Source organism: Heptranchias perlo, chromosome 12 (assembly GCF_035084215.1).
Source record: "Heptranchias perlo isolate sHepPer1 chromosome 12, sHepPer1.hap1, whole genome shotgun sequence".
In the NCBI taxonomy this organism is placed as follows: domain Eukaryota; kingdom Metazoa; phylum Chordata; class Chondrichthyes; order Hexanchiformes; family Hexanchidae; genus Heptranchias; species Heptranchias perlo.
The window spans coordinates 47,675,563-47,703,520 of NC_090336.1; the positions used below are offsets into that span (position 1 = coordinate 47,675,563).

At 41.0% G+C, this 27,958-nt stretch overlaps 1 protein-coding gene across 2 annotated transcripts; it reads right to left on the reverse strand.

The window, feature by feature from the left end:
- Positions 1-781: 781 nt before the first annotated feature.
- On the reverse strand, positions 782-27,958 carry lin7c (lin-7 homolog C (C. elegans)). 2 transcript variants are annotated; one of them, XM_067994085.1, is made up of 5 exons: positions 27,872-27,958; positions 21,131-21,249; positions 20,477-20,524; positions 11,459-11,668; positions 782-3,997 (listed from the first exon to the last, which is right to left on the reverse strand). In XM_067994085.1, the coding sequence occupies exons 1-5, from the start codon at positions 27,906-27,908 to the stop codon at positions 3,836-3,838; spliced, it is 576 nt and encodes a 191-aa protein (XP_067850186.1). In that variant the 5' UTR covers positions 27,909-27,958; the 3' UTR covers positions 782-3,835. The 2 variants fall into 2 exon arrangements, with proteins under 2 accessions (XP_067850186.1, XP_067850185.1); XM_067994084.1 differs by having other exon boundaries at positions 20,453-20,524.

Consider the following 27,958-nt stretch of genomic DNA (forward strand, 5'->3'; position numbering starts at 1 on the left):
CTGTTTCTGTGCTGTAGAATCTGTGTAATGCTATGACCAGTTATTGGCAAGAAAAAGGCTGAGATAAAAGGAATGAGGTATGAGCTTGGACAAAATAAAGATAAAAGGAGCAGCTATCAATACAAATAGAAAAAAGACAAAATGTATGTATTGAAATGCTGAGTGAGAGAAATATACTGTGGGAATTAGAAGCAATTGTCACAGGATGATATAGATTCAATAGCATTAGCAGCAACCTGGCTGCAAATTGGGCAGGAGTGGAAAATACTTGAAAAACTTCCTGACATCAATCCTAAACTAGCCTTTTACTAGCATGTGTCCCTTTATCCTTGTCTCACAATTTAGTTTGAATTCCAGATTTATCTCTCTCATATTGTTTATATATCTCCAAGATTGATTCTTCAATTCCTCCTTTCAGAGCTGAAAATGTACAAGTTTCATCACTGAAATCTGACACTAGAGATCTGTCTCAGTTATTTCGGTCTGTCTCCTTCATGATTTGGTGACCAGAACTGAACACAGTACTCAAGGTGTGGTCTGACTAGTATTTCCATCACCTTTAGCATTCAAAGATAAATTGTTTTCACAACATTTTCCCCACTCCATAATTTGTTAGCCACATTAAAAAGAAGTTCTTGCTTTAAACTAAAAATGGGTTTATAAATTATGCAATTAATGAAAAGTGAGCAAGAACAATCTAATATAAAATGATTTAATGTAAAAATGCACTATTAGAATGAAGACATTTAGAAAAAAGTATACCATTTGATGAAGCACACCATTACATATATAATTTTATTTTAATTAAGTACAAATTGCAATATCACAAATCAAAATAGACAAAGATCAGATTAAAAGAGAGCAAAATGTATGCTCTGAATTGTAACTGTTTACAAACTAGACCCTCAGTGCAGGGTAGATCTACCTTTGAGAAAGTTTGTATTATATACATGAACAAAATTAGACACTGTTCACAATTACGTTTGGGCTTCAACCACAAAAAGCAGCTCTTTGGGTACTACAGTATCATTTTTCCCGCTCAAATATAGGACATGAATTTTTATTTTCCTTCAGTGCTAATAATCACGGTTGATTCTAAAAACTAAGGATTTATAAATTGGCATGGACCACAATTATCAAAATGCCATGGTTTTGAGGCAACATTTTAATATTAATTGCTGCAGTAACTTGTTCCTGCTAGGAGACAGAGGTCTTCTAATAGCAGATAGGCATTGCTGCAACACAATTCAAGTTCCACAGATGTTATCAGACCCCAAAATATCAGGTGTCTTGACCAAGTGGTGATGAAGGCTCATTTGTTCTATATTTGGTTCCCATCATTTGGTGTTAGACATTTTGGAAAAGTCCTCAAAAGGATGATAAAATGCATTTAAAATCAAGATACATCATCAGTGCATGAAGTAAACAGTCTTCACACCATGTTGGAACCGAGAAACAATGAGATAATTTTGAAGATGGAAAATACAATGTTCTGTAACAAACAAGTTAACAATTCACCAATAAGACATCAGAACATAATTTAATAAAAATATTGTACATCAAACAGACCAAAGGCTTTTTAAAACCCAATTTTTTGGCTTTAAACAAATCTGTGGCTTTACCTTTGAATGGAGGCAAGAAAAAAATACATGGTTTAAAGGAATCTCAATCATTAAATTCAGTAAAGTTGTCAAAGTTGTGACAAATTTGTGAAATGTTTATTTCCCATATAACAGATATGTGGGTTCCTGAATTTAAGGAATTGCACTGCTCAGCTACAAATAAACAATTTAGCTCAGCAAACTGGATGTACATTTGAGCAAAAAGAACGATTGTCAACATCAGCAATGTCCAGTCTGATTTCTATTTAAACACAAGTACAAAAATGGCTTATTACACAGCACAGTAGGAATTAGCAGGACAAAAAAGCATATATTTCAAACAAGCAGAGTTTTAAAAAGTTACAAGGTTTTCTTACAATCAGTTGTATAATACTCTATTTAATTGAAATAGTCCAGTTTTACAAATAAAAATGGAAACAGTACAAAATTATTCTATAAGTAAACAAACACGAACATGTTGGTATTTTCTGTAGTACTAGTTAAGTCAAAACAAGCCAATAGATAGTAGTGCTAGAAAAAGGCTTCTTTTAAATATCTACTTATTTAAACAATCTACAAGCAAAATAATCAGATTTGTTTCAGTTCCTATCACCATGAGACATTTAGAACCATTAGAATGTATCATGTTTGAAGATCTTCAAAAGGGTCAAGTGGTTGCTTTTTTGGTCTTCAGTGCATGACTAAAGATTGAAGAAACTAACACATGATTTTTATGCATCCAACCGCCTTTTTTTAAAAAAAAGTTGGTACAAAAATTAAGATGCCCAAATACAAAAATTGTTCTGTAAAAATGATTGGTTTTATAAATGGTAGAAAAGCTGAATCAAGAGTCAATTAACAGAAGCCTCATATAAAAGTGTATTCAACTTGAGTCTAAAAAATTTAGTAGTCACTGATTCATTGCGGAGTAAAAAAATGGTGGAGGCAGAAACTTAAAGTGAACCCGCAATTAATTTTATACAAATGTGAGCTAAGAGTGAATTTATAATCCACCTTAAATTAGCCCGTATACTTCATGCACTGGATAGGTCAAAGCAGCATGGCTGTGCAGGCCATTACTTTTGAGCTCGGAACAATGTAAAAAACATAAAAAGGGATGCAAATCACGCTTGAAGTGAAGTCAAGCAGATTTGTCTCCCATTCACTCCTTGTAAATAGGGCTGAAGTGACGAATACTGGGCAGTTAATAACAAGCGACACCAACATGCTGACACATCACAAATTATTTGGTTTTGACTGTAACTCATTTATTTCTGTCATCAAATTTGCAGGAATGGAAACCTGAAGAGCAATTCAGTTACCGAAAGGAATGAGATCTCTTCCAGGATAAATAGCATAACAAATTATTCATGTGAATAGTTGTGCATAAAATGGACAAATCTTAAATATTTTCAAGAGGACATCTCACCATTAGTGCTCCTTTTAAGTAAATTAAAATCAGAACTTGGGAACTCAGCATCCTTTTATTTTTTTCCTCTATTTTGTTGATTGTTTTCAACACTTGCTAATTAATTTAATAGGGAAACCACAAGGACGACTGAGCCAAATTAATACTGGAACAGTTCAAGTAACTCTATTCCTGAATTATCCCAAGTTACTGTCTTGCTCTGGTGATATTAGGCAATTATCATCTGGACATGGACAAACTCAGCAACTCCCCTGCATTCTATAGGTCTTCTTATAACTGTTGGTGAGGGTCCAGGTAAATAGCACTTAAGTCAAAAACCATAACCTGGGCAGTGTTCTCCCTCTTTTACTATACCTGTACTGTCTGCTCTCTTTGGAAGATCAACAGAAAGAGGTGCTTGTTTTCCATGTCTCCAACTTTTGCTGTTGCAGTTGGGTCCCAGGCCACAGAGGCAGTTTGCCTCAATTACAATATAATGCGCTATGGGTAGAGGGAATGTCCCATTCCTGCCACTGACAGCACACCATCAACTTAGAAGTGCCTCACGATGTCTTCAGCACTTGCGAGTTAGGAAAAACAGATTCAGGAAAAGAAATAATTCTTTGAATGTTTGAGTACTTGAGGCATATTTAAACTGACTTCATTGTAAATCTAACACTGGATGAACAATAAGCAAAAATGCTTTGTGATGTACAGTGTTGGAGCTCTGACACAGCCCGATCATGTCATATCACTATCAAGTACAACACTGAGAAATTCCAGCTGTCATGTAAAATAACAGTAATGAAGTATTATGTTAAAACAATTAATAGTTGATTTGCTGCCTGCGTTTTGCTGACCTCATTTTCTCAAATCGCGATTCCATTTCTTCTAGCACTTTTGGTGTGTACCTAACGACTAATTTAACAGTTCCATGGGCAGCTTTCAGGAGCTCAACCGCCTTTTCATGGTGCTCTCCTTCAACGCTCTATATAACAAAAAAAGTGGTTTTCATTATTTCACTGCATACTTTTTGTGGTATATTATTGACATCTTTCAAGAAATGTCAGCTTTGCTCAGTTGGTAGCATTTGCACCTGAGTCAGAAGATTGTGGGTTCAAGCTTCACTCCAGGACTTGAGAACATAATCTAAATTGATACTTCAGTACAGTATTGAGGGAGTTCTGCATGCTGGAAGTGCTGTCTTTTGGATGATACATTAAAACAGGCTGCTATCCACCTGTTCGAGTGGACTTAAACAATCCCATGGTGATATTTGAAGAGGAGCCAAGAGTTCTCTCATTGTCCTGGTCCAACAGTGATCCCTTACCCACCACCACCAAAAACAGATTAACTGGTCATTTATCTCATTGCAATTTGAGACACCTTATTAAATGCAAATTGGCTGCCACATTTGCCTACATATTACTGACTACTCTTCAAAAGTAATTCATTGGCTGTGAAATGCTTTGGGGCGTCCTGTGGACATGAAAGGCACTAGATAAATACAAATTATCAGTAAATGGCAGTGTTGTCATGAAGGAGCATTGCTCCATGAGTGTGCGAGAGTAATGTAAATCGGACTTATTCCCTCTATGCTGACGTGCTGTTCCAGCATTAGTTCTCATGAGGTATGCTTGTTCTGGAATAAGCTGGACAACTGATTCTAGCTCAATTGCTAAATTTAAATCTGAGATAGATAGCTTTTTGGCAACCAAAGGTATTAAGGGATATGGGCCAAAGGCAGGTATATGGAGTTAGATCACAGATCAGCCATGATCTTATCAAATGGCGGAGCAGGCACGAGGCGTACTCCTGTTCCTATGATACAAAAGAAATGCTGGAAATACACAGGTTGGTCAGGTCAGGTCAACATTTCAGGCAGGGCCATTCTTCATATCTGAAAATGAAAGCAAGCATTTTAACAGAATTAGAAAAAAGGCAAAGGAGGGGAAATAATAGGTGTGCCAGGATTTTCTATTTTAATTTCTGACTTGCAGCTGCAGACTCTGTGCCTGCATTATCTTTTTGTCCTTCCCGTTTTCTAATGCTATTAAAGTTCTTACTTATATCTTTTAGTTTCCGGTTCTAAAGAAAATGTTGCCCTGTCCTTTCTCTCTAGAGTTGCAGACTGACTGAGTATTTCCAACATTTTGTTTTTGTTTCCAGCATTTGCAGTTTTTTGCTATTTTCAGCAATCAATTGATCCTTCTGTCATTCTATTATCAATGTAGACAAAATTCATTACAGGCCTAGCTAGTGGCCAAGTCACCATGAAAATGATTCATTTCTTACAGCAATCTCATTAGAGTTGCTCAGCTTTCAAATGAATACAAGTTACAGTTCAGAAGCAAAAAGCAATATCAATATCTAGTGAACGCTCTTCCTATGGCTCAGAGAGTATATCCAATGAGTAGCTGAGCCATAATAAGGACCAGAAATATCCCAGAATCAAGTTCTATGCTGAGTTAGCTGATGTCAGTCAGAATGGTTGTACAGATGCTACCACTTGCCTCAGCAGTCTGCATTTGGGAGAAAGAATAAAAATGTACCCAATTGCTATCCAGCGATCCATGCTGTATGTGTGGGGATGTCACATCAACACAGGATTGGGCTTGGCTGTGATGCCCACAATCAAATATGCTACGGACACTACTTGGGCAGGCTCACTCCTGAATAATGGCTACTTGGACGAGGTGATCTAGGGCAACTAGCACCTATGAGACGACATCTCAACAAGGAGTTAATGTCTTCAGGAAAAGGGGAGAAAATAATTCTAGTGAAGAATTAGGACACAGTGTCAACGTTTTAAACATTTGACTTATGGGCAAGTTGTTCGGTTTTAATTGCTCAGATTTCACAGGGCCGCAGAACAAAATTAATTCTTTTTCTCTAATTCTTTTCCTCCACTTCCCCTCTTAAACTACTGACTTCCAGACACACATCTTTTGCAAAAGCACCAGATAGCAGGATTTTCAATTTCTTAATGATAAACATAATGTAAGAAATAGGAGCAGGAGGCGGCCATTTGGCCTCTCGAACCTGCTCCGCCATTTAATACGATCATGGCTGATCTTCAACCTGAACTCCGTTTTCCCACGTGATCCCTATATCCCTTGATTCCCTTAGAGTCTAAAAATCTATTGATCTCATTTTTGAATATACTCAATGACTGAGCACCATAGCCCTCTGGGGTAGAGAATTCCAAAGATTCACAACCCTGAGTGAAGAAATTCCTCCTCACTTCAGTCCTGAATGTCCAACTCCTTATCCTGAGACTGTGCCCCCTAGTTCTAGACTCTCCAGCCAGGGGAAACAGCCTCTCAGCATCTACCCCGTCAAGCCCTCTCAGAATCTTATGTTTCAATGAGATCACCTCTCATTCTTCTAAACTCCAGAGAATATAGGCCCATTCTACTCAATCACTCCTCAAAAGGAGAACCTTCTCCTCCCAGGAATCAATCAAATGAACCTTTGTGGTACCATCTTTAAAGGTAAGTATATCCTTCCTTAGATAAGGAGACCAAAACTGTACACAGTACCCCAGGTGTGGTCTCACCAAAGCAGTGTACAATTGCAGCAAGACTTTCTTATACTTGTACTTCAACCCCTTTGCAATAAAGGCCAACATACCACTTGCCTTCCTAATTGCTTGCTGTACCTGCAATGTTAACTTTGTGTTTCGTGGACAAGGACACCTAAATCCCTCCGAACACCTACATTTAATAGCTTCTCAACATTTAAAAAATACACCATTTTTCTATTTTTCCAAAGTGAATAACCTCACATTTCTCCTCATTATACTCCCTCTGCCATCTTCTTGACCACTCACTTAATCGCTCTCTTTCCCTTTGCAGACTCTTTGCATCCTCCTCACAGCTTACTTTCCCATCTAGCTTTGTATCGTCAGCAAACTTGTATACATTACATTCGGTCCCTTCATCTATGTTATTAATATAGATTGTAAATAGCTGAGGCCCAAGCACTGATCCTTGCGGCACCCCACTAGTTACAGCCTGCCAACCTGAAAATTACCCGTTGTTCCTACTCTCCGTTTTCTGTTAACCAATCCTCTATCCATGCTAATATATTACCTCCAACCCCATGGACCCTTATCTTGTGTAACAAACTTTTGTGTGGCACCTTATCGAATGCCTTTTGAAAATCCAAATATACTACATCCACTGGCTCCCCTTTATCTACCTTTGCTAGTTACATCTTCAAAAAAACTCCAGTAGATTTGTCAAACACGATTTCCCTTTCATAAAATCATGTTGCCTCTGCCTTATCATATGATTTCCTAAGTGCCCCATTACCACGTCATTAATAATAGATTCCAGCATTTTCCCGACTACTGATGTCAGGCTAACTGGCCTGTAGTTCTTGGTTTTCTCTCACCCTCCAAACACATACGTACCAAAGTATATTTAATAATAACTGGTAACAATGATACAAGTCAGCAACTACAACACCACTTCATTTCTCTCAATTTACACACAGATATGTCTGGGTTTTGTTTTATATACCCAACTTGTCTCTCCAGCTCCCCAAAAGGTGGGAGGAGCCAAAGCTCAGTCTTCACAGGACCGTTACACTATGCTGCTCTACAATAGGTTTCGTGGAGATGCCTCCCCCTCCCTCCCTCCCGCACAGACCCTCCCTCCCGCACAGACCCTCCCTCCCGCACAGACCCTCCCTCCCGCACAGACCCTCCCTCCCGCACAGACCCTCCCTCCCGCACAGACCCTCCCTCCCGCACATAAAATCGCTAACCAATTTTTGTGGAATGAATCGTTGGTTAGTTTTTAGAAGTTTTTCTCTGTACACCATATTTGAGGAATCTTACAACACCAGGTTACAGTCCAACAATTTTATTTTAAAATCACAAGCTTTCGGAGATTATCCCCTTCGTCAGGTGAGTGAATGAATAAGAGGTTCTCAAATCGCATATCTTATATTAGGCTGGGACACCATCACACCAATCAAAAGATGTCATTGGTGTTCAGACAGGTTAGCCACGGAAAACAGAAGGTCCCAGTATGCTGAATACACATTGTGTCAAATTACACAGACAGAGAGAAAGAGACCCAAAAAGCAGAGAGAGAGAGAGAATATTAAAAACAGATATCTTTTTTTTCCCCCTTGCTGGTGGGGTTACGTGTAGCGTGACATGAACCCAAGATCCCGGTTGAGGCCGTCCTCATGGGTGCGGAACTTGGCTATCAACTTCTGCTCGACGATTTTGCGTTGTCGTGTGTCTCGAAGGCCGCCTTGGAGAACGCTTACCCGAAGATCGGTGGCTGAATGTCCTTGGCTGCTAAAGTGTTCCCCGACTGGGAGGGAACCCTTCTGTCTGGCGATTGTTGTGCGGTGTCCGTTCATCCGTTGTCGCAGTGTCTGCATGGTCTCGCCAATGTACCATGCTCCGGGGCATGTCCATCATGTCCACAAATCTCCATCAAAGACGGGCACCTCAGTACCTCACTACCACAAGCCCACGGACAACCTCACGATGCTCCACTTTTCCAGCTTCCACCCCAACCACGTCAAAGAGGCCATCCCCTATGGACAGGCCCTACGAATACACAGGATCTGCTCAGACGAGGAGGAACGCGATGGACACCTACAGACGCTGAAAGACGCCCTCGTAAGAATGGGATATGACGCTCGACTTGTCGATCGGCAGTTCCGACGGGCCACAGCGAAGAATCGCATAGACCTCCTCAGAAGATAAACACGGGACGTAACCAACAGAGTACCCTTCGTCGTCCAGTACTTCCCCGGAGCGGAGAAACTACGCCATGTTCTCCGCAGCCTTCAAACAGCCACCCAACCTCAAACAGACCATCGTTCGCAGCAAATTACCCACCTTCAGGAGAACATTGTCAACGACACCACACAACCCTGCCACAGCAACCTCTGCAAGACATGCCAGATCATCGACACGGATACCATCACACGAGAGGACACCACCCACCAGGTACATGGTTCATACTCCTGTGACTCGGCCAACGTTGTCTACCTCATACGTTGCAGGAAAGGATGCCCCGGAGCATGGTACATTGGCGAGACCATGCAGACACCGCGACAACGGATGAACGGACACCGCGCAACAATCGCCAGACAGGAGGGTTCCCTCCCAGTCGGGGAACACTTTAGCAGCCAAGGACATTCAGCCACCGATCTTCGGGTAAGCGTTCTCCAAGGCGGCCTTCGAGACACACGACAACGCAAAATCGTCGAGCAGAAATTGATAGCCAAGTTCCGCACCCATGAGGACGGCCTCAACCGGGATCTTGGGTTCATGTCACGCTACACGTAACCTCACCAGCAAGGGGGAAAAAAAGTTATCTGTTTTTGATATTCTCTCTCTCTGCCTTTTGGGTCTCTTTCTCTCTGTCTGTGTAATTTGACACAATGTGTATTCAGCATACTGGGACCTTCTGTTTTCCGTGGCTAACCTGTCTGAACACCAACGACACCTTTTGATTGGTGTGATGGTGTCCCAGCCTAATATAAGATATGCGGTTTGAGAACCTCGTATTCATTCATTCATTCACCTGACGAAGGGGATAATCTCAGAAAGCTTGTGATTTTAAAATAAAATTGTTGGACTATAACCTGGTGTTGTAAGATTCCTTACATTTGTCCACCCCAGTCCATCACCGGCATCTCCACATCACCATATTTGAAGATGAGTTGTAATGAAATTCACAAAATAGAAAAATGTTCTTACCCACTCTCAATTAGCACCAATTATTGATTGTTCGATTTTCCTAAAAGTTTTTAGCCCCAGACAAAGCACTAATCGATGGTCCCACCACCTGCAATTTCTCCCATTACTTTTCTCCCACTTAAGAATGAAATTATAGCATCCCAAGGGTTAATAAACTGTAACTATCTGAATTTCCCTGTTAACTGGAAGTTTGCCTTCCACATTACACCCTGGGTGAAGTTCAACTCGTGTGTATCTTAATGAGTGGAAAGCACTCTTCCAATTTGTTCAACCTGTATTGTCCACAAAGTCAGTCTGGTAGTTCAGGTATGAGAAGGTAGCACTATATTAAGGACAGGATTATAAACACAAGCTTTAAACTAATATTTCACAATGTTAAAGCTGAAGATCTTAAATGGAACTCAGGACAAAAAGTAAAACATGATTTTTTTTATTCGTTCATGGGATGTGGGTGTTGCTGGCGTGGCCAGCATTTATTGCCCATCCCTAGGTGAAGGAGTAAAGATAATCACCAGTCAAAAATGTATCAAAAAATCATTGCACCACAGTTGTGCTGAATACTTTCTCATAAATAAAAGATAAATGCATTATTGTTTGGAAACATGAGCCCTTAGGTACCACATGGTTGAATGTTGAAACATAAGCCTCAAGAACCCACAAAACCTTCAGGCTATTTTCAACAACAGACACTTTCTACAGAAATGCTATCACTGTTGCACAGGGTTAATTAGTGAAATCCATAGAATATAGTTCTTGAGGGCATAGCTGTTTCCTTCAAAAAAGTATAACCAAGAAAAAATTTATGTTCCTAATAGGATTAAAAACAAGAGCATTTCAATTTATCTCAAGCATGAAAATGTATTTATTTCCCCATTGAAAGTTAGGATTTCCTGATTCTGTTTTTGTTTCTAAACTCTGGGGAGGGAGGGGAAGCTCAACTTCAATAGAGACATAGGGACTCATTGCTCGCCAATGTACACTTTCAGAATTGTAGAACAGTTAAGTGGAATAGCTAAGTACAGACATCAAATGTTATTAAATTAATATAGTTGTACAGAGAATCAGGAACAAAATTGCACTGGATAAACACCTACTTGGTAATCAAATTAAGAGATTGGTGAAATCAAAAAATAACTTTTGTACACATTAGAAACTATCTATAGTCACAAGTATAATTTAATGTATGTGGATTTCTCTGCCAATTTTCTCATTGAAGGTGCTTACTCTTGCTGGAGTAAAGTTGGCACCCCATCAGGCCAGTACCTTGTCCAAGCAGTCATTCTTCACATGAGACTGGATAATGAGTGCCAACAAGTTATTCTATTCTTAATAAACACTCATTGATAAATACTTTCCAGCAGGAATCACTGGATAGTGATCAGGACTGCTAATTGTGAAGGATTGTTCCTTCCCTTTCTCAGAGATGCAAGCCAATTTGTTGATCAGCTAACTCTGTGCTGACTGGGAATCGAATCTGGGATCTTCTGGTCTGTATGGCATAGTGCTATACCAAGGATGACCTTTACACACAAACATTGGAGGAGTCCTCTACTATATGCAGATTTAAATGTATCTTTGCCTACATAACAGTGACTGCACTTCAAATGTCATTAATTGGCTGCAAAGTATCTTGGGACACCCCCCCCCCCCCCCCGAGGATGTGAAAGAAGCTATATAAATGCAAGTTCTTTCAAGAGTACCCAAAATACCTACCACTCCATTTACAGATAGGAGCTGGTCACCACGCTTCAGACCTCCATGCCGATCAGCAATACCAGCAGGGATTATGCGGGATATGTATATAGGAGAGTTTTGCTCCTTTCCACCCATGATATTGAATCCTAGTCCTTCATCTGTTTTGGGTAGTTCCACAACTCTTGGATGTGAGTGACCTTCACTGGCAGCAAATGCTGCCACTGTTGCCTGATGAGACAAATTGATCATTTATAATCATGTCAAATTCTGCAAAACTCAAAACTGATAAATATATTACACACTTACTCATTCCAAACATTACATGCAGACAGTGAACACACAGGGGAGAAATCTCCAACTCCCCATGAGTCCCCCCCAACTGAGGAGAGAGAGAGAATCTTCTCCTAGCTCCAATCCCTTTCCTCTCTCTTTTTTCAGAATGCCCTGAAGTCGCTTTTTCAGGAAAACTAAAGTCAGTATTTTCATCTGGTAGATTTGCATCATATAGAGGTGTATCAATACTGATCCATAATTATGCGAGTGGATCTCCCATGGCATTGCACACAGGAGTTGCTGAATACACATCTAGAGTGTGTTATACCATGTACTGCACAATGTATTCTGTAATATAACTGACCTCATGTGCTGTTGTTCCTGGAGAAAAAGACCAAAATTGACTGTAATTAACAAAATAGTCTACCTGCCTGCAATAATGCCTTTCTTTCTCCCAGTAGCCTCGCGGCTATGATACGGGACCCGCAACCTACAGGTCACGGGTTCAAACCCCATCATGGCAAACTGAATTCAAAAAACAAATCTGGTAATTCATGGGCTAGCACCAGAAAATTAACATGAAAGCTGCTGGATTATTGTAAAAAACCAAAAAGGTTCACTAATGTCCTTCAGGAAAGAGAATGTGCCACCCATTGGTCTGGAATACACATGATGCCAGTTCCACACTTGTGTGGTTGACTATTAATGATATCAAGGCACCCAGGGATGGGCAATAAATACTCTCTTGCCTGTGTCCACATCCCATAAAGAAATGAAAGCTCTAACTCTTGTAGTTCTCTAGATGTTTCTGCTTGTCTTCTACTCTTTTTCTCTGTATGCCTTTCAGACCTATCTTTCATTGCAGTGCTCATTTGTTTCAATCTTTTGTCTATCACACAAAATTCGTTTTCACTGTGTCTCTTCCAAATTATCTGTATGATTATTTATCGATTTAATCAATTTCTGTCTCATTTTATTTAAAGTACAGGATAGGTAGCAAGATTGTAGGTAATGGAGAGGTTCAGAGGTGAACAATGGGATCAGGCAAGAACACTGCCCAGGAGATGGTAGAAACATAGAAAATAGGAGCAAGGGTAGGCCATTCGGCACTTCTCCGCCATTCAAAATGATCATGGCTGATCGTCTAACTCAGTATCCTGTTCCCGCTTTTTCTCCATACCCCTTGATCCCTTTAGCATTAAGAAATATATCTATCTCCTTCTTGAATACATCCAATGACTTGGCCTCCACTGCCTTCTGTGGTAGAGAATTCCACAGGTTCACCACCCTCTGAGTGAAGAAATTTCTCATCTCGGTTCTAAATGACATACCCCGTATCCTGAGACTGTGACCCCTGGTTCTGGACTCCCCAGCCATCGGGAACATCCTCCCTGCATCTAGTCCTGTTAGAATTTTATATGTTTCGATGAGATCACCTCTCATTCTTCTAAACTCTAGTGAATATAGGCCGAGTTGACCTAATCTCTCCTCATACGTCAGTCCTGCCATCCCAGGAATCAGTCTGGTAAACCTTCGTTGCACTCCCCCCATGGCAAGAACATCCTTCCTCAGATAAGGAGACCAAAACTGCACACAATACTCCAGATGTGGTCTCACCAAGGCCCTGTATAACTGCAGTAAGACATCCCTGCTCCTGTACTCAAATCCTCTTGCAATGAAGGCCAACATACCATTCGCCTTCCTAACTGCTTGCTGCACCTGAATGCTCGCTTTCAGCGACTGGTGTACAAGGACACCCAGGTCTCGTTGCACCTCCCCTTTTCCCAATCCATCACCATTCAGATTTTACAACCAAAGTGGATAACCTCACATTTATCCATGTTATACTGCACCTGCCATGTTCTTGCCCACTCACCCAACTTGTCTAAATCACATTGGAGCCTCTTTGCATCCTCCTCACAGCTCACATTCCACCCCAGCTTTGTGTCGTCTGTAAACTTGGAAATGTTACATTTAGTTCCCTCATCCAAATCATTGATCTATATTGTGAATAGCTGGGGCCCAAGCACTGATCCCTGCAGTACCCCACTAGTCACTGCCTGCCACCTGGAAAAATACCCGTTTATTCCTACTCTCTGTTTCCTGTCTGTCAAGCAATTCTCAATCCATGCCAGTATATTCCCCCCAATCCCATGTGCTTTAATTTTGCACACTAACCTCTTGTGTGGGACCTTATCAAAAGCCTTCTGAAAATCCAAGTGCACCACATCCACTGGTTCTCCCCTATCTATTCTACTAGTTACCTCCTCAAAAAACTCCAGTAGATTTGTTAAGCATGATTTCCCTTTCATAAACCCATGCTGACTTTGTCCAATCCCGTTAATGCCCTCCAAGTGTTCTGTTATCACATCTTTTATAATAGACTAGTATTTTCCCCACTACTGATGTTAGGCTAACTGGTCTGTAATTCCCTGTTTTTTCTCCCTCCTTTTTTAAATAGTGGGGTTACATTTGCCACCCTCCAATCTGTAGGAACTGTTCCAGAGTCTATAGAATTTTGGAAGATGATCACCAATGCATCCACTATTTCCTTTAGTCCTCTGGGATGCAGATTTTCAGGCCCTGGGGATTTGTCAGCCTTTCGCCCCATTAATTTCGCTAGTGCTATTTTTTTTTAACTAATACTGATTTCCTTCAGTTCCTCCCTCTCACTGGACCATTGGTTCCCTAACATTTCTGGCAGGTTATTTGTGTCCTCCTTTCTTTGTTCCCTATTATAATTTCCCTCATTTCTGACTGTAAGGGACCTACATTTATCTTTACTAATCTTTTTCTCTTGACATATTTACAGAAGCTTTCAGTCAGTTTTTATGTTCCCTGCTAGTTTACACTCAGACTCTATTTTTCCCCTCTTAATCAATCTCTTTGTTCTCCTTTGCTGAATTCTAAACTGCTCCCAATCCTCAGGCTTGCTGCTTTTTCTGGCAATTTTATATATCTTTGGAACTAATACTATCCCTAATTTCTTTTGTAAGCCATGGTTGAGCCACCTTTCCTGTTTTATTTTTGCACCAGACAAGAATGAATAACTGTTGTAATTCCTGCACACGTTCTTTAAATATTAGCCATTGCCTATCCACTGTCATCCCTTTTAGTAAAGTTCCCCAATCTATCATAGCCAACTCGCACCTCATACTTTCGTAATTTCCTTTAGATTCAAGACCCTAGTTTCGGATTCAACTACTTCACTCCATCTTAATGAGGAATTCTATCACGTTATGGTTGCTCTTCCCTAAGGGACTCCGCACAACAAGATTGTTAATTAATCCCTCATTGCACAATACCCAGTCTAGGATCACCTGTTCTCTAGTTGGTTCCTCAACGTATTGGTCTAGAAAACCATCACATACACACTCCAGGAATTCCTCCCCCACAGTATTATTGCTAATTTGGTTTGACCAATCTATATGTAGATTAAAGTCACCCATGATTATAGTTGTACCCTTCTTGCATGCGTCTCTAATTTCCTGTTTAGTGCCCTCCCCTACATCTCCACTACTAGTGGGGGTTGTCTATAGGCCCCCAAACAACGTTTTCTGCCCCTTGGTGTTTCTTAGCTCCACCCATACAGATTCCACATTGTGATTTTCCAAGCCAATATCCTTCCTCACTATTGCATTGATTTCCTCCTTTACTAACAACACTACCCCACCTCTTTTCCCTTTTTGCCTGTCCTTCCTAAATATTGAATACCCCTGGATGTTCAGTTCCCATCCTTGGTCACCCTGCAGCCATGTCTCCGTAATCACAACTATATCATACCCATTAATATCTATCTGCGCTGTTAATTCATCTACCTTATTGCGAATGCTCCACGCATTAAGACACAATGCCTTTAGACTTGTCTTTTTAAGATTGCTAGTCATCTTAGTTTTACTTTGCACTGTGGCCTTATTTGTTTTTCACCCATTTTCTCTGCCTTCCACTATTGCTTCTTCCCTTTTTGTCTTTTGTTTCTATCCTTGTTTCCCCCTCCTCTGTCCCCCTGCTCAGGTTCCCATCCCCCTGCCATTCCAGTTTAAACCTTCCCCAACAGCGCTAGCAAACACCCCCACGAGGACATCAGTCCCGGTCCTGCTCGGGTGCAACCCGTCCTGCTTGTACAGGTCCCACCTTCCTCAGAACCGGTCCCAATGTCCCAGGAATCTAAATCCCTCCCTCCTACTCCATCCCTGCAGTCACGCATTCATCTGGTCTATTCTCCTGTTCCTATACTCACTAGCGCGTGGCACTGGTAGTAATCCTGAGATCACTACCTTTGAGGTCCTGCTTTTTAATTTATCTCCTAACTCCTTAAATTCACCTTGCAGGACCTCATCCCTTTTTTAAAACCTATGTCGTTGGTACCGATATGGACCACGACTACTGGCTGTTCACCCTCCCCCTCAGAATGCCCTGCAGCCGCACCAGGAAGGCAACATACCATCCTGGAGTCACGTTTGCGGCCGCAGAAACACCTATCTGTTCCCCTTACAATTGAATCCCCTATCACTATAGCTCTGCCACTCTCATTCCTCCCCTCCTGTGCAGCAGAGCCACCCGTGATGCCACGAACATGCAAGTGAGAGAATGTGGGGTTTTGGAGACTCAGGCAGGAAGCAGGGGTGATGGGGTTTGGAGGAGTGGTGCAAAGGGGGCAGAGGATCAGGGTCAGATTGGTTGTTGCTTTCTTGCCTGGGAGCATTTGTTGAGGAGAGAGAAGTTGGAGTTGGAGAATACTGAGAAAGGTTCAGAAGCAATTGAGGTAGACTAGTGCCTTAAGCACTAGTGGGGGTGTTCTAGGTCTGGCAGCATGGGAAGGCAGTGGGGGGGGGGGGGGGGGGGGGGGGAGAAAAAAAAAAGAGGAATCCCGGGTTTGTTCGCAGTGGGGCAGAAAGTAGAGAAGTCCTGTACTTGACACAGTTCAAGAGGGCACAGAAACTACAGCAGCACATAACAGCTGCAGTTGTACAAGGAACAGAACAACTGCCCCAGGATCAAACTCAGCAGCAATAGCTCCTGTAAATAAGACACATCAACTGCACAAATCAGTGCACAGACAATAGGGTTGCACATGCAGGAACCTCCAAGGAATTTTGGATGGTAGGGCCCAGCTGAAGAATGCAAGGTCTACGCCTAACAAAGGGTAGACTTCTATAAGCAAAAAACTTATTGGCTGGATTTCTAACAGGACCCAAGTAATTTTATGTACAAGTTTATTATTTTTTTGCCAATTAAGTTTTTATGTATTTGTTATTTGTTATATATTATGAATTGTATTCTTACCCATATAAAGTCAATTGGCTGAGGAAACATGGCAACCAAAAGAAATCAGAAAAAAAATTGTTGAATGATTTGATTAGTAGTTTTTCATATTTGCCTACTGGTGATTGATATGTTTTCTTACTTGACTATATTTGAACAAATCAGCATAATTAACCTAGTCATTTGACCCAATCAGGTGCAAGTGTGATGTACATATCCCATGCATTACGGACACAATAGATGCAATACATTTAATTATATAGATGCCATAAAAAGTCAAATTTGTCCAACTTTCATGCAAGCATTCATATACACAAAAACAGATAAATTGATATAGGTACATACCAACCTTGTGTAATATAAATAAGCATTTTGAATAATTGGATCTAAATAGGTTAGACAACAGTCCCGATCTATTTTACTATGGGAAATGTTAAGAGTACTTCCGACTTATTACACAGCAAAGAAACTTTGGATTAACTCAATTTCCCTTTCCAATATTCACTGGTGAATTCACATTTCCAAATCTTCATAAAAGGTCACTCCCTTCCCCATTCAGACGGTTTGTGCCCAGGAAAGGGCAAACAAAATGCATTTTTACATGCATGTAAAAAAAAACTGTATGGCTCACCATAAAAACAGTTTCCTATTCTTCAAGAGAAGAATTGGTTAACAACAAATATGTTTAATTTTCTGTCAGCAATAAATATTAAACTGGTTGGAACTTTGGCTATACTTAAGAGATCTACTGTCCCAACCATACCATTCAGGAGAAGTATTATGTAGAAAGTGGCAAATCCAGCATGGCTATATTTTCCCTTGAATTATGATATTTGGGGTTGTATCACATGCCAGCCCTTCTAACACACAAGACTGCTATTTTATTACAACATGGCATCAACAACATAGAGCTCCCTGGGGTAGTGGGACTGAACAGTAATACCAGATACAAATAGAGGCACAAGGACTATTCTATTTAGTTCCCAGTAAAACAATGAAATACCAAGTGGATGATGTAGCAGGGTAGAAGGAAGAGATTCATGCCTAGGTGGTTCGTGGCACCTCATGGCAGCTACAGCATGATACCTTGCAGCCATTATCTCAGCTGCAAGGTATCATGCTAGGAAAACAAACGAGAACAGAAGGTGCAAAACCTTCCCAAAAAAATTTTTTTTAGAAAGAAATCCATCTCGGTGTACTCACTTAACTTTGATTCACATGCATATGTAGTGTGATACTGATCTATATTATACTGTTAAGAGATTGACAAGGTTTTCCCCTTTCCTGAGGAAAAGACTTCTTAGGGCACCGTCTCTCCCTTACTGTGTTTCCCCACACCATACAACCCTCCAGAACCAGAGGGCATAGTCGCAGGATAAGGGGTCGGCCATTTAAGACTGATGAGGAGGCATTTCTTCACTCAAAGGGTTGTGAATCTTTGGAATTCTCTACTCCAGAGGGCTGTGGATGCTGAGTCGTTGATTATATTCAAGGCTGAAATAGATAGATTTTTGGACTCCAGGGGAATCAAGGGTTATGGGGATCAGGCAGGAAAGTGGAGGTGAGGTTGAAGATCAGCCATGGTCTGATTGAATGGCGCAGCAGGCTCGAGGGGCCGTATGGCCTACTCCTGCTCCTATTTCTTATGTTCTTATGTTTTCTCAACTTAGAAACCAGATTATTAGGCTGCTCTCTGTTCTTTGAAACTGGCTGTTGGCAGGTGAATAAATGGAACCCCTATTTTTGTTCCTTGTGGAAAGTGCATGGTTTGCAACTGGCACCTCCCCTTAGTGCCACATCTCTGTTAGAGAAGAGAACCAAGCCAAGCTTGCTTCCTGTAAGGATTTTTTTTGAAGAAGGGATTTCAAGAAACAATTTAGACTATTCTCATTGGGTTTGTTTCCTACAAAGACAGAGACAAACAATCAGGACCTTGGGGTGAGGCAAAAAAGATTATGTACTATTTGAACACTAATCTGGCAAGCATTCAAGAGGTAGCAAATTAAAAACTGCCTAGCTTAAACAAATGATTGCGTCAGCTTTGATCATGTGGAGAAAGACACTTCTGAATTATCACTGTAGAAAAAAAATAAATCCTAGTAATGACAACAAGGCACAATGAAAGGAAGTATTTGCATACTGGACTTGTCAATCTGGCTACTCAATGGACCTCCTATCAAAAGGCAAATGGATAAGACAACTTAACTTAAAAAAGGGGAACCCTTTTTAAGTGTCCTAGGCCCAACTATCTTCAGCTGCTTCATCAATGACCTTCCCTCCATCATAAGGTCAGAAATGGGGATGTTCGCTGATGATTGCACAGTGTTCACTTCCATTCGCAACCCCTCAAATAATGAAGCAGTCCAAGCCCGCATGCAGCAAGACCTGGACGACATCCAGGCTTGGGCTCATAAGTGGCAAGTAACATTCGTGCCAGACAAGTGCCAGGCAATGACCACCTCCCCTTGACATTCAACGGCATTATCATCATCGAATCCCCTACCATCAACATCCTGGGGGTCACCATTGACCAGAAACTTAACTGGACCAGCCATATAAATACTGTGGCTACAAGAGCAGGTCAGAGGCTGGGTATTCTGTGGCAAGTGACTCACCTCCTGTATCCCCAAAGCCTTTCCGCCATCTACAAGGCACAAGTCAGGAGTGTGATGGAATACTCTCCACTTGCCTGGATGAGTGCAGCTCCAACAATACTCAAGAAGCTCGACACCATCCAGGACAAAGCAGCCCACTTGATTGGCACCCCATCCACCACCGGTGCACTGTGGCTGCAGTGTGTACCATCCACAGGATGCACTGCAGCAACTCACCAAGGCTTCTTCGACAGCACCTCCCAAACCCGCGACCTCTACCACCTAGAAGGACAAGAGCAGCAGGTACATGGGAACACCACCACCTGCACGTTCCCCTTCAAGTCACACACCATCCCGACTTGGAAATATATCGCCGTTCCTTCATTGTCGCTGGGTCAAAATCCTGGAACTCCCTTCCTAACAGCACTGTGGGAGAACCTTCACCACACGGACTGCAGCAGTTCAAGGCGGCTCACCAACACCGTCTCAAGGGCAATTAGGGATGGGCAATAAATGCTGGCCTCGCCAGCGATGCCCACATCCCATGAACGAATAAAAAAAATCCAAGCAAGCATCGTTCTGTAGAAGAGAATATTCAGAACAGATTTGTCTGCTCAAAGTATATACAAAATAAAAATGTGAGGATAAGTTTGGCAGGGAAAAGGGTACAGAGGGAAAATATCAGTGCAGTTCGTACAAGCTGTGGTGCTTTTGCAGCATAAACTTGCCTGGACAGCAATTTCAGGAAATATTCTTGCTTTAAGTCTCCCTACCATGAAGCAATGCCCAATTAAGTAACTATCCTGAAGAATTTAGGTTGATAGACATTAGTTCCTATTGTTTGAGATCCCAATAATCTATTTACAATATATTTTTTTACCTTGGCAGTAGCATTGGCTCTCACCTCTGGACTGCTATTAATATCCACAGTCTCATACACGTGCTCGTAAACCTGTAGGCAACAAAGTGGACGTTACTGCTGGGAATTGACTAATTCTCAGGCTTAAGACTTGTGATTTTTTTTTTTTTTTTTTTGAGTAGAACAAAATCAGCTGCAAGCAAAACAAATTTTAATGCCAAAAATGGAACAAAAAATTTGTTATTAAAACTTCAGGTTTAATTGGGAAATCACAGCAAATGAAACACTGCATTCAACGAGCCATGTCTTGCAAGTCAACTTACTTGTTTATGGTTGGGAGAAGGTGGAATAATTTTAATTTTATGGCATTGTTCAGTATGAAGATGTTTGCATTTGGGGTATTATTGAATTAACCTAAATTTAGGAATTCATCTTTCAGTGGGCAATTATCAGGTTAAACCCTAAAATCAGAAAGTCTACTTATTTAAAATCACCAACCATTTAAAACTGGAGGGAGTGGGGTATTCTGCATTAGCTTGATGTATCCATTTCACAATTCTACTTTTACATTGTACATGATTTTTCTAAACTGTTTGCCTGTAATAAAGCGCATAGGCCTTATTGAGTACAGCAATTTTCAAACAGCTTTGTTACTTCATTATTAATGATTGAGAGGGGAGAAAATGTACAAGCACATACTTCTCGCACTGCGATGCAGAATTCACTCTGAAGTACTCTTTGCAAAGCCTGTAACTTCTGGGGTGGCACCTCTCCACTCCTTTGCAACTTCTCCAGTAGTTCAATAGCCCGGGAAACATCTGGAAAGCCAAGTATCGATTCAAGTACAGTCAGATACAGAGCCAAAACCAATTCTTTGCAATCAATTAGTTCAAGTATAAAACAAAAAAGATTGTCCCACTGATCAAGTTCTTATACATTCCAGATAATTTATCCCACACACTATACTGCTAATCAAACAATCTTTTACTTGCTGCCCTCCATTGTTCAGTTTCTTAATCTCTCAGTCATGTTAACATCAGACACATTATCCTACAACGACATGATTTCTTCCCCCCTCCCCAATACAGTCTCTGAGAAACCCACCATGAAACCAAGCTTTGGGTTTCTCAACAGAAGACAGTGTTAGAGGCATTTCAAAAATGGTAGTGCTATTATATAAGTGAGTTTAATCATTTTCTCGTAAATTTTGCAATTGTTTTATATGCTACAAAACTTTATTGCTAATACTAGGTTTCTCAGTTTTAAGAGAGTCCAAGGTGACAGAAAAAAGGATCTTCAAAAAAATTAAGGAATTTCATTCGTTCAGCTTTTTTCTAATTGGGCACTTTTGATTACTGCTCAATGTTGATGGGATGTTTCATGCAGCCAGTCATTTTTCATTTGAATTTTTCAACTTATGATTGGTACATTCCCTCCCCATTTAATTGGCTGGTCACTGTTTTATGAATGCGAAATTTAAGTGAATCAGGTGCAAGCATAATCCAAACTTTGTATATAGAAGAGAGATGCTATTTTTTGGCAATAAATAACAGGAACCACAATTCTGCCATTTAATACTGGAAGTTACTGTATATTGTTGCATGAACCTTATTTCTACTAGTTTGTGGAAATTCTAGCAAATAAAGTCTAATGCTTATTTGGTCACAACTCAGTCTTCATAATATCTAAACACTGTAAAAGCAAGGAATTGAAATGTTGGCATAGTTAGCCACCAAAATAATAAGATTTAATTCTAATCCAGTAATAGAATTATTCAAACTGCTGTACTGTGCTAAACATACTGCACAATTTGCACAAGTTTTCAGACTTTCAAGGGGCTAGGCATGTGTCACACTGCAGTAGTGAAAATTGGTATATGGCCTTTATAACTGATATTTACACATTTAAACATCTTTTCAAAACACATTTATCAACAATTACCATTGTTTTACATTTAAGCAATCCTTTTTAAAAAAAAAAGTAAACACTGGAAAAAGAAATGAAACACTTTTGCGCATTCCCTGTATGTTTCTATTAACATTATTGGGGCAGAAATCGCTCGCACCACTCACCGTTATTAGTGGCAGAATGGAGGAGCAAATTCCGGCATTCGCACACTCGCAGTGAAACGCAGAAATCCGGAACTTGCTCCTACTGGTTCGCAAGCGATAGGACAGCTTCGAATTAAAAGGTATATCACACGCTGTAATCAGGGAAATCGTTGAAAAAGTGCAAACTTGCTTATCTGCCCAGCTGGAGAGTAACTAATTAAGCCACAAAACAGGTACACTTAAAAATACAGGTCCTACCTAAGTTTTAATGATTGCCAAACAACTAAAAATTAGCATAAAAATGGGGAGTCTCATTACTCCTTATTTTAATAGTTTTTGGTTATTGAAAAATTTTAAATTTAAAATTTTTAAAAAGCTTTTCCCTTCTCTCTCATTTAATTCAATTATTTCTTAACCTCTTTTTTATTCCCCGCTGTCTATAACTGTTTTTACATTGATTTTAATGTTGTACCTTTCACTTCCTGGTTTAACGCTCCAAGCCCGCAGAGACAGTTAATGCAGCTCATCAAAAATGCTGTGATCTGACTGGTCGAGGGGAGAGATCGATCCTTTCAATTCTCCCAGTGTCCTAGCTTCACTTGAACTAATGCTCTGCTCTTCTCCGCTCCCCATTCGAGGAAGTGTCCGAAGAAAAGACCGTGGTAAGTTAGTGGGTTAGTATAAATCTATGGAGCGGTAGCACTGTTGGTTCGTCGCTCCGAACAATTTCTGCCCCAATATAAATATCCTAGACATTCACTTGAGACAGTTGGAAGTGCAAATACATTATTGCCTTCAAAAGTACACGTTTATGTAGCAGACATGGGAAAGTAGAGTGTTTATCCCACTTAAGGGGAGATCTTATAGAAGTCTATAAAATAATGAGGGGCATAGATAAGGTCGATAGTCAAAATCTTTTCCCAAAGGTAGGGGAGTCTATAACGAGGGGGCACAGATTTAAGGTGAGAGGGGAGAGATACAAAAGGGTCCAGAGGGGCAATTTTTTCACTCAAAGGGTGGTGAGTGTCTGGAACGAGCTGCCAGAGGCAGTAGTAGAGGCGGGTACAATTTTGTCTTTTAAAAAGCATTTGGACAGTTACATGGGTAAGATGGGTATCGAGGGATATGGGCCAAGTGCAGGCAATTGGGACTAGCTTAGTGGTATAAACTGGGCGACATGGACATGTTGGGCCGAAGGGCCTGTTTCCATGTTGTAACTTCTATGATTCTATGATATATTTGTACTGTACTGTGCTAATTATGAGTGGAATGTAAAAAAGATATAGGCCCTGAAATTATGACATGGGATATAGTAGCGTAGGCATTCGTCCGAAATTCCCCTCTGCAACTTTCACATGCGCCTTATCCCATTTATTTTAAACAGATTAACAGCTTTGCTAAAACAGAGGAACTTCAAACAAAAGTGTATGATAGCATCCCACTGTGCAATTTCAGGACAATGATGCATCAAATCAAATACAGAACAAACGTGAAAGATATCTACTAAATATTTTTCCTGTCTTTATGCAATTTAAAGTTCCATGCTATAACATCAAATTATTGTTTTTAAAAAATCCTATTGTTAGTTTTTTGTTCCAGTTACAAATTAGTAAAATAAAAGTTATACAAACACAAATTTAAAAAAATGTCTGACTTCAAGTTTGACATGCAATGTTCTAATGTCCATCCTAATTTTATTACCATCTGTAACTTTATGTCCAAAAACACTGACAGGAACTAGCTACAAACAACTCAATTTGTCACCGTAAGACGACTTTATCTGCTGGTACAAGTCCAATTTTGGGGAAAGTATCAACTTACACTAAATGACAATGGTACTATATAACCACTATATAACTGGGCGACAGATTCTAGAAACAGCCCTTTGTACACAAAACTTTGGATTGTATGATGATGTCTAAACTTACGGGATGACAGCAATAATGTTATTGTCAATTCAGTGGACAGCTGTATTTTTATGGTCACGATTACAGTACTCTCTCTTTACTGCAGTATTAGTACTTGGTTCTTATGTCGTCACTGTCACATTCACGTTCCAAGGTATATTTAGAAAACCTCTGAAAAATAGTCTGACCATTGTAATGTTTGTGTTTCCAAAATAGTACATTTTAAATTGTACGATTATGCTGTTTGGTTTTGCTGTTATGGTGATTTTTATTGTATAATCTGGAATGAGCTGGTGACGATCAGTTCTTTTGCTAATCCCAATTCAATTAGTGTCCTGACAGAGTTAGAAGTAGCAGTACACTGTTAATAGAATGAGTTAAATTGAGTTCACACACACACACCAACCAACTTCCTTATTCACTTGCAGCTTCTAATTTGTTCCAAATATATATGGTATTTTCTGCTTCATAGAAAGATTTGCAACTATATTGCTCCTTTCAAGTCCTCCTGATATTACAAAGCATTTCACAGCCAATGAAGTACGTTTTGAAGTATAGCAAAAAAAAAGGGAAACACAGCAGCCAATTTGTCCCACAAACAGCAATGAACTTAATGATCAGATAATCTGTTTAGTGATGTTAACTGACGGATAAATGTTATCCAGGACACCGAGAGAATGCCCCTGCTCCTCTTTGATTAGTATCATGGGATCTTTTGTGTCCACCTGAAGTTAGACAGAACCACGGTTTAATAACTCATCTGAAAGGCAGCTCCTTTGACAGATCTTTCCTGCCCCCTCTATCCTCCCTTCTGAAAATGATACAAGGAGCTAGTGGACTATTTGATTCAAGGCATTCATGGACTATTTCCTTTCTAAACTCAGGGCATATGCTTGGGTTGTTCTTCCTCCTCAGTCTTACTGTCCCTGCTGCCACCACTCAACAGTCTAGTTTCATTCACACTTCCTTCCCCCTCCTATTCCACATCAGACAATTTAATCCACAAAATTCCATCACCTGCTACCTTGAGCCCTCCTTGCTAAGCTCCTTACCGCTCAACAGCTCAAAAGCTCTGAGACCTCCTCAGGCCATCTTCAAAAAACTATTATCCCACTCTTAAAATCATACCTTCAACCCCTGTTGTCTTGAACTACTGACCCAACTTCAACCTCAAACACATCACCGACTCTATGCTTATCTCTCCCAGCACTCCTTGTTTGACTCCCTCCACTCACTATTTGACTCCTTTCACTTGGTCTTTGTCCTGAGACAGATGAACGTAACTGACAGCATTATGTGGGATTCCAATGTGATATCCATCCTCCTCAGCCTTGATCTCAGTAACTTTCAATACAGTCAACTACTTCAACCTCAAATGTCTCTCCTGTGTGGTCCACCTGTATGGTCCTCTTGGTTCCATTCCCACCTGCCCCAACAGAGTCAGCTTCCCTGTCAGCAGCAATGCAATCATCGTCAGTATGCTCAAAGCTGCAACCTTAACCCCCTATAATTCCTCATCTATATGCTGTGGCCTGGCAGCAATATCCACAAGTATTGGGCCAGCTTCCTAAGTACACTGATGATACCCAAACCTATTTCTTGGCAGCACCCTTGAGTTTAAATCTGTAGGTTTTAGAGACATAAGCAGTAAGTGGCTAATGGATAGGTGAAGTTAACCAGAGTTAGTACCTGCAGCCAATCCCATAGCCTAAACAACATTTGCTGACACAGTACAGATAGGAGACACATTCTTGAACAAAAGCAGTTAGAAAAGGGATGAGCTCAGTTAAAAAGTAAGGAATACAACTGTGCAAAATTACAGAAAAGGATGGGGCCCAAATGCAGCTTTAGTCATGAAGGTAGAGGCCTGTCAGGTGACACAAGTTATTTACTGTTCGTTGCCCACTCCCTTTGCTGCAACATCAGAAGCTGATTCTGCAGTCAATACACCCCTAATGTTTGGGGATCTCTCCCAAAACCAACTTGCATTGCTTATTCTTTTCCTTCCTTCAAAATCCTAAAATCTCTCTCCTACTGTACTTTTAGTTCTCCCCTCCCCCCACAAATTTTCCTGCTTTGCACTCAAATTTTCCTTCTCCACCCCTTGTAAAGCACTGAAACATTGTTCTCCATGAGGGATGTTATAATCACAAATCACTCTGCCTTTCAGGTCTTTGCATATGCAGTCTCACCATCTGAGCTTTAGCTTCTACCTGGTCCTTTTCCCAGCAAAAGCCCATTCCATCATTTCCCAAGCTACCAGCATATATGCCCTTCCCAAACTTCAAACAGACATGCCACTCATAAGTAATGCATTAGTCACTGTTCTCCCAGCTGATAGCCACATTCACCTTACACAACATATTCCAACAGCAGCTATCCTTTGCTTCTTTATCAGACCGAGTTCTCAGCATGTACAACAGCACCAACTAGATGCTTGCCTCATAGGTTCTCATTTCCATATCGCATGATACAATTCTTCCCTTCCAGAATGGTTTGCATAGTCTGTCAGAAGCCAGAGCAAAATAACTTTCTCACATCCCTTAGGTCAGGTACATAAAGACATTTAATATTTATCTTCAGTAATCAGTTCCCCTAGCGAAACATGCTCCTGTCTCTTAAGTTAGACGGTTTTGGGTTTTAAAACTCGCACTGGGAATTGAGCTCACAAGCTAGGCTGATGCATCTAAACTCTCCCCCACCTTGAAATAAAACAAATTATTTATTTTATATATATATATATAGGTCAATGCTTTCCTAATTTTATATTAAAAATAATTATATTTGACCAGCAAGTGTGTTTTGTAACAATGAATTTTGAACTGTTATTTTCACCCAAAAATGCAACCGTTTTTAACAGAAGCCTACAGTACTGAGGGAGTGCCGCACTGTCAGGGGGAGTGCCGCACAGTCCCATTTGCCTGTTCCTGTTAGAAGTTCAAAGATTGCAGCTCCTGATTCCATGAAGAGCAGGGAGCGCTCGGTGTTTCGGCTCAGGATTCCTCCCTGAACGGACAGCCCGACTTGTGATTCATCCCATTGCTGTTTATGGGACGATGCTGGTTCAGAATGGCGTCTGTGTTTGTCGACATAACATTCAGGGGGAGGGGAGGGAGGAGGAGGAGGAGGGAGGGAGGGGGAGGAGAGGGGTCACTACACAAATCATCGTGTGTGTGTGAACCACCGGATACAAGGAGCTAAACAGGTGCCGTTTCTCCCTCGGACAGCGCGCCGCACAGCCTGTCTCACTCCAGTGTTTAATTTACAGGTAGTGCGGGTGACTCGGATCCCCGACCAGCCGCCCGGAGCTCGGTGTTGAAAAGGCCCAGCATCTGTCACCCAGGATCGGGCCGGCGACGGCAAGCAGCAGCACTACTCCTCCTCCTCCTCCTCCGTTACCGCGACAGGGCCTGCACCGCGGGCAGCCGGTGCGATCTCAACCACCAGCGCTCGTTAACGAAGGCCGGGCTGAGACCTCTTACCTCTGTCCAGCCGGATCGGCTCCATCACCAGCGCCATTCCAGACGCTTCCAGCAGGGAGGGAAAATATAAAGACCGGAAGTGACGCG